General features: G+C 66.2%; 3 protein-coding genes across 4 annotated transcripts in view; 1 reads left to right on the plus strand and 2 right to left on the minus strand.

Moving 5' to 3' along the window:
- Window positions 1-1277, plus strand: part of LOC112961581 (myosin regulatory light chain 2, skeletal muscle isoform-like) — a 2887-nt gene extending 1610 nt beyond the window's left edge. The window contains 5 exon segments of the mRNA XM_026056905.1: window positions 4-11; window positions 290-394; window positions 466-544; window positions 895-951; window positions 1181-1277. Of these exon segments, the coding sequence (XP_025912690.1) occupies window positions 4-11; window positions 290-394; window positions 466-544; window positions 895-951; window positions 1181-1277 (346 nt within the window).
- A 633-nt stretch (window positions 1278-1910) lies between these two features.
- QPRT (quinolinate phosphoribosyltransferase) lies at window positions 1911-3565 on the minus strand. The gene is made up of 3 exons (XM_026056906.1): window positions 3011-3565; window positions 2479-2610; window positions 1911-2114 (listed from the first exon to the last, which is right to left on the minus strand). Exons 1-3 carry the CDS (start codon window positions 3563-3565, stop codon window positions 1911-1913), a joined length of 891 nt encoding a protein of 296 aa, XP_025912691.1.
- Window positions 3566-4847: 1282 nt separating this feature from the next.
- The window catches only part of ATP2A1 (ATPase sarcoplasmic/endoplasmic reticulum Ca2+ transporting 1), a 9141-nt gene continuing 6758 nt past the window's right edge, over window positions 4848-7230 (minus strand). Inside the window, exons 14-20 of one of the 2 annotated variants that reach the window (XM_026056926.1) lie at window positions 6987-7189; window positions 6822-6907; window positions 6331-6464; window positions 6137-6254; window positions 5930-6047; window positions 5399-5441; window positions 4848-5019 (exon numbers count right to left, since the gene is read on the minus strand). In XM_026056926.1, the coding sequence (XP_025912711.1) occupies window positions 5437-5441; window positions 5930-6047; window positions 6137-6254; window positions 6331-6464; window positions 6822-6907; window positions 6987-7189 (664 nt within the window). In that variant the 3' untranslated portion in view covers window positions 4848-5019; window positions 5399-5436. The remainder of the gene's footprint in view (window positions 5020-5398; window positions 5442-5929; window positions 6048-6136; window positions 6255-6330; window positions 6465-6821; window positions 6908-6986; window positions 7190-7230) is intronic. The other variant, XM_026056927.1, reaches the window with a different exon arrangement.

Consider the following 7230-nt stretch of genomic DNA (forward strand, 5'->3'; position numbering starts at 1 on the left):
CAGGATCCAAGGTGGAAGGGGAGGGGCCTACAGTGAAGGGGGAGGGGGTTGTGGAAAGAGGCAGGGCTTAGCAGGAAGGGTGGAGCTAAGGGGAAGGGGAGGGACCTTTGGAGGAAGGGGAGGAGCCTGTGAAAAAGGGGAGGGGTTTAGGGAAGATGGGGCAGGGCTTGGTGGAAGGGGAGGAGTCAAGGAGGAAAGAGGAGGGGCCTAGGGGCAGGGGAGGGGCTTATGGTCACAGGTGTGGCCCTGTGGGCGTGGCCTCACCCCTCCCATCCCGTGTCCCCCCCAGGGCGGCTGAACGTGAAGAACGAGGAGCTGGACGCCATGATCAAGGAGGCCAGCGGCCCCATCAACTTCACTGTCTTCCTCACCATGTTCGGGGAGAAGCTCAAGGGTGAGGACCCCCCCCATGACCTCCCCATGGCTCCCCCAGACCCCTGTGACCCCCATGTTGCTCCATGGCAGGCGCGGACCCTGAGGACGTCATCATGGGGGCGTTCAAGGTGCTGGACCCCGATGGGAAGGGCTCCATCAAGAAGAAGTTGTGAGTGTGGGGAAAAGGGGGGGAAGCTTGGGGGATATGGGGGGGGAACATGAGGAGACATGGGGATATGTAGGACATGGAGGTGTCATGGGGATACAGGACATGAGGAGACATGAGGACATGGGGGAACGGTGGGGGCATGGTGATATGGGATGATATGGGAGGCCATAGAGACATGGGGGACATGGGGGGGGACATGGGGTGTCATGGAGGGACATGGAGGGACATGGGGGAACATGGAGGGACATGGGGGACATGAACATGGAGGACATGGGGGATGGGAGGCCATAGGGACATGGGGGACATGGGGGGACATGGGGGCAGCAGGTCTCAGCCCCGCTCTCCCCCAGCCTGGAGGAGCTGCTGACCACCCAGTGTGACCGCTTCACCCCTGAGGAGGTGAGCAAAGACCCCCCCTGCCCTGGACCCTAAACACCCCCAGACCCTAATGGCACCCCCACGCACCCTAAATACCCCCCAAGACCCCAAAATACCCCCTCAGGACCCCATATACCCCCCAACGACCCTAAATACCCTCTCATGACCCTAAATACCTCCTCAGGACCCTAGGTAGTCCCTGACCCTAAATACACTCTCTTTGAGACCTTGAACAGCCCCTTTCTGACCCTAAATACTCCCTGGGACTCCCTAACATCCCCACGTGGCCGGCAATGTGGACTACAAGAACATCTGCTACATCATCACCCACGGCGAGGACAAGGAGGGCGAGTGACTCCCCTACCCTGGACGCTGGGGCCCCTCCCACCGTGGTGCCTCCCCCTTGAGTCTTAATCCACCGGGAATAAAGCGCCCTTTTTTTCAGCCACTGCCTCAGGGGGGGCTTGGGGAGGACAGACCCTGATTTGGGGGGGGGGGGGCCATGATGCAGACGACGGGGACGATGGTGAGGGAGGGTTTATTGGTGCCAGGCGCCTGGGGGGGGACCCCAGGACAGGGATCGAGGTCCTCAGGAGTCCCTTTCCCCATGGGACCTCCCCAGGGACCCTGGGATGGGGATGGGGATCCTCCGGAGTCCCCAGGGGGTCCCTCCTCAAGGGACAGCCCCAAGGACCCCAGGATGGGGGCTCAGGTGCCCTGGGGTCCCTTCTCCATTAGACAAGACCAAGACATCCCCGGGATGGGGACTGAGGTCCCCACAGTCCCCCTTCCATGGGATGAGGTGGGGACGTCTCCAGGGGGACCCCTAGGATGGACCTTGGGGTCCCTGGGGACCTCAGGATGGGGCCAGGACTCCAGGATGGAGATGGAGGTCCTTGTGGTCCCTTCCCCATAGGACAGGGCTGGGACATCCCTGGGGACCCCAGGATGGAGCTGGGGGTCCCCTCTCAGTGCCACGGGACAGGGCTCAGCAGGGGCCATCGCCTTCCCCAGGGAGGACGCGGAGGGAGAAGTCGAGGGCCGGGGCGGCCTGGGTGAGGCTCCCCATGGAGACGACGTCCACGTGGGGCCCCAGGAAGCGGGGCAGGGTGGCCTCGCTGATCCCGCCGCTGGCCTCCACCGTCACCCCAGGGTGGGCAGCCTTCACCGCCGCCGCTGCTGCCTGCAGCGTCTGGGGAGGGGGGGACACCTCTGGGTCCGCCCCATCCCATGCTGCGGCTGCCCCCTCCTGCACCATGGCTGCCCCACCTCATGCCATGGCCTCCCCATGCCACACTGTGGCCACCCCATGCCATGCCATGCCATACCCACCCCATCCTATGCTGTAGTCACCCCATCCCACCCCACAGCCACCCCCTCCTGCCCCATGGCTGCCCCACCTCATGCTNTGCCCCATGGCTGCCCCACCTCATGCTATAGCTTCCCTATGCCACACTGTGGCCACCCCATGCCATGCCGTAGCCACCCCATCCTATGCTGTAATCACCCCATACCACCCCACGGCCACCCCTTCCTGCCCCACGGCTCCCTGCTACCTCTGGGTTGAAGTTGTCCAGCATGACGATGTCAGCGCCGGCGCCAGCTGCCTCCAGGGCTTCTGCTGCGGAGCCGCACTCCACCTCCAGCCTCAGGGCAAAGCCGGCCGCCTGCCGGGCCTCCCGCACCACCTGGGGGCCCAGGCGTCCGGCGGGAGCCCCCTCCAGCCCCATAGAGATGAGCCCCCCACCACCCTGCCCTACGCCGCTACACCCCAGGGCTGCTCCAAAACAGACCCAGGGTTGCCCCTATTCAGCCCCGAATCAGACCCCAGGTTGCCCCCAGGCAGCTGCCCCCTGGGGCTATGGGTCTGCCCACCTCAGACCCCCAGCTGCCCCTGTGGCGATGGGTCCCCCCTCCCCAGACCCCCAGCTGCCCCTGGGGCTACGTGTCTGCCTGCCTCAGATCCCCAGCTGCCCCCATGGTGATGGGTCCCCCCTCCCCAGACTCCCAGCTGCCCCCTGTGGCCATGGGTCCACCCGCCCCCGACCCCCAGCTGCCCCCTGGGGCTGTGGGTCCCGTGGCAGGTACCTGGGCCAGGGGGGCCCCGGCGGCCAGGAGATGGTTGTCCTTGAGCATGACGGCGTCAGCCAGGCCGTAGCGGTGGGGGTGGGCGCCCCCCACCAGCAGCCCATACTTCTCCACCAGACGGAAGCCCGGCGTCGTCTTCCGCGTCCCGGCCACTGTCCCTGGCCACCCCACAGCCCGGGCCAGCCTCACGGCACGGGCGGCYGCCGTGGCCACCCCACTGCAGCGGCCCAGGCAGTTGAGGGCCACCCGCTCGCCCAGCAGCACCCCAGCCCCGGGGCCCCGCACCTCAGCCACCACGGCCACCGGGGCCACCGGCTGCCCCTCGGCTGCCCGACGGGCCACCGTGCACCCCGTGGCGGCCCACACCGCCTCGGCGAAGGGCAGCCCCGCCAGGATGCCTGGCGACTTGCAGAGCAGCTGAGCCCGGCACAGCGCCCGCCCCACGGCCAGAGCAGCGTAGTCGGGGCCTGGGGCATCCTCCTCCAGCCAGGCCTGTGCCAGGGCCTGGAGTCGGGGCGCCGGCAGCAGCGGGGACAGGTCTGGGGGGCTGTCCATGGCCCAGGAGCCTGTGGAGACCATAAAGTGCTGCCCAAGATGTACCAGAGTGGCCAGCAGGGCGGCACTGCTGCCTGGTGGGGCTGTAAGGTGCCGCAGGCCCCACACAGCCCCTGGACACTGCTGAGCAGCGGGGTCCTGCCCCATAGAGACCTTCGGCATCGCTCCCTGCCACATAGACACCCTTCAGGCACCAGGGTCCTAGCCCATAGAGACCCTTGGGGTGGGCCCTGCCCCATAGACACCCTCCAGGCACTGGGGCCTTGCCCCACAGACACCCCTGGGCACTGGGGTCCTGCCCCATAGAGACCTTCGGCATCGCTCCCTGCCACATAGACACCCTTCAGGCACCAGGGTCCTAGCCCATAGAGACCCTTGGGGTGGGCCCTGCCCCATAGACACCCTCCAGGCACTGGGGCCTTGCCCCACAGACACCCCTGGGCACTGGGGTCCTGCCCCATAGAGACCCCTTGCAGCATTCCAGCTCATTGGCGACTCCTTACGTCTGCTCCCTACCCCATATCTCCCCCCCTGCTCCCTAGGTCCTGGCCCACGGTTGATCCCTGCCCCATAACTACCCCCACGCACCTGAGCCCAGCCCTACAGCTGCCCCCGCCCGGCTCCTGCATGCCTGGGCCCACAGCAGCCACCCTCCCCCCAGGCTGGGGGAGAGCAAAGTCCACCTCGAACCGGCCACGTCTCCCAGCCCCCCTGCCCCACACCGAGACCCCCAAACCAGGCCCAGGTCCCAAACTGGGGGGTCACAGGTTGGGGTCGCACATTGGGGTCCCCGGACCCCCACTGACCTGCAGAGCCGGGAGCCAGGGGGTGAACGAAGCCGCCTGGGGGGCTGCGGGTGGGATGGGCCCCACGGTGCCGCCCTGTGATTGGCCATCCGGTGCCCCGCCCCCCCCCTTGCCTGGTTCCCACCCCCAGATTTGTGAATGGAGCCCCCCAGCCCCACAGGCGCCTCCGAGCCCCCTGGCTGCCTCTGTCGCAGACACACATGTCCCGTGTCCGTGTCCCATGACCCCACCACCACACGTGTCCCTGTGTGCATGTCCTCCCACCACGCATGTCCCCGCCTGACCCCACTGCCATGTGTGTCCCCCCACCACACGTGTCCCCATGGGACCCCACCACCATGCATGTCCCCATGTGCCCATGTCCCCACATGATCCCACCGCCACACGTGTCCCATGTCCATCTCCAGGGCCGTGCATGTCCCCCCACCACACATGTCCCCCTCCCCAGTCCCCCCCAGCAAGGCAGGAGCCAGGGCTGGCGGTTTCCCTTTAATGGCAATAAATAAGCAGTGCCAGGGGGCAGCCCCACGGCACAGGGGGCAGCCCCACGGCACGGAGGGGGCCCCACGGCATGTGGGGGCCGAGCAGCTCCAGGCACGGGGGGGCCCCGGGGTCACTTCTGCCTCTTCCGGTTGTCCTCGGCGTCGCCTGGGGGGGGCAGGGACACGGTGTCAGTGGGGCCTGACTGTCCCCCCCCACCCCCCCCAACCTCAGCCCTCCCCCACTGCCCCCCCCATGGGCAACACGGGTGCAGGAGGGTGACAAGGACACGGGGTGGTGGGGACACAGGGCAGTGATGCGGACACAGCCACAGACAACAGGGACACATGGGGTGACAAGGACACGGAGAGGGGATGGGGACACAGACATGGGGTGATGGGCACATGTGGGGTGACGGGGGACACAGGGGGTAACAAGGACACACAGGGTGATGGAGACACAGCCATGAGGTGATGGGGACACAGGGGGTGTGTGACGGGGACACCAGGGGTGACAGGGACACAGCCACAGGGTGACAGGTGAGTACCTGTGGCCAGGCCCAAGGACGATGGAGGGGACATGAGTTTATGCTACAAGAAGGGAGGAATGAAGAAGAGATGGTGGTGAGGGATGGAGGGAGGGAAGGATGGAGGGAAGGATGGAGGGGTGGTGAGATGGTAAGATGGAAGGATGGAGGGAGGGATGACAAAACTGCTGGAAGGATGGAGGAACAGAGTGATAATGATATTGTGGGATGGAGGGACAGAGTGACAGTGGGGCAGAGGGATGGAGTGATAGCGGGATGGTGGAACTGACTGATGGAGGGACAGAGACTGAGGTGACTGGTGGGACGAAGAAAGGGCTGGACAGCGTGGTGGAGAAACACAGGGACGGAGCAACGCGAGAGCTGCCCGGATGTTGGGCTCCGTGGCCTGTCCCAGCCCTGGGGGATGAGGTGTCCAGGCTGGGTTGGGGATGATGGACACGGAGGGATGGGGAGGGATGGAAAAATGGAGGGGATGAAGGGTTGGGGGGTCGGAGGGACGAAGGGATGTTAGGACCAGGGCTGCGTCCTCACCCTCCAGGTAATTCCTGGCAACGAACTTGAGTGCCTCGTCCAGCAAGATGACGGGGAAGGAGATCTTCAGCACCATGAACCAGTGCACCACGTCTAGGGGCGTCAGCTTGAAGATCATCTGCAGCGGGGGGGAGATGAAGGGACCTGCTGTGTCGGCCCCCCAAATCCCCTCCCCAAGCCCCCCCAGTTCCCCTGGCCCCCGCTTACGGGCAGCGGCTCGATGTAGAGGATGACAAAGTGGAGGGACATGGAGAGGCAGATGGAGCCGACGAGCCAGATGTTGACCCAGGGTGGCATGCGGATGAGGGACTGGTTCTCAGAGAGGCTGCGAGGACAGGGGGGACACAGGTGGGTCACGTGGGGGGACATGCGGGGCAGGGACATTGGAGACGGTCCCCTACCTGTTGAGGGCATTGCACATCTCAATGGTGACCAGCACAGAGAGCGCCATGGTCATGGGCACCGGCGACTCGAAGATGTCACAGTCGAGGCCTTCGAACTCCACGTTGTGCTCCGTGCACTGCATGAAGTGGGTCTGCAGGGACCCCAGGTCACCGTGTTGTCATTGCGGGAACAGGTTGGGGGGGGTCATTGCGGGCACCCCGGGGTCACCATGGGGATGCCAGGGTCATCATGGGGACAGCAGGGTCATTGCAAGGACGGTGGGGTCATGATGAGCACAGCATGGTCATTGCAGGGACCCCAGGGTCACCATGAGGATGGTGGGGTCACTGTGGGGACCCCAAGGTTGCTATGTGGACTGCAGGACCACAGGGGACAGCGGGTCACCAGCAGGGACGGGGCACCCCGGGACCACAGGGGACAGCGGGTCACCAGCAGGGACGGGGCACCCCGGGACCACAGGGGACAGCGGGTCACTGGCACCACTCACCAGCTGATGGTAGGTGACGCTGGGGCCGTCCTCGGCGTAGAGGAACCACCAGGCCGCGGCGCCCACGGTGGCGGCCCCCACGTAGCCTGGGGAGAGTGGGGGGACGGGGGTGAGCCGGGTGCGGGGCCGCTCGCCGGGGTGGGGGCGACGGGGAGGGCGGCTCACCCCCGATGGCCAGGTAGCGGAAGAAGAGCCAGCCGCTGATGAGGGGCTCCTTGGGGCTGCGGGGCGGCTTGTCCATGATGTCCAGGTCCGGGGGGTTGAAGCCGAGGGCTGTGGCCGGCAGCCCGTCCGTCACCAGGTTCACCCAGAGCAGCTGCACCGGGATCAGCGCCTCGGGCAGCCCCAGTGCCGCCGTCAGGAAGATGCTGGGGGAGGTGGGTCAGGGGGGTGGGGGAGCTGGGGGGAG

The sequence above is a fragment of the Apteryx rowi genome, unplaced genomic scaffold, assembly GCF_003343035.1.
Source record: "Apteryx rowi isolate R43461 unplaced genomic scaffold, aptRow1 scaffold_1343, whole genome shotgun sequence".
NCBI lineage: Eukaryota > Metazoa > Chordata > Aves > Apterygiformes > Apterygidae > Apteryx > Apteryx rowi.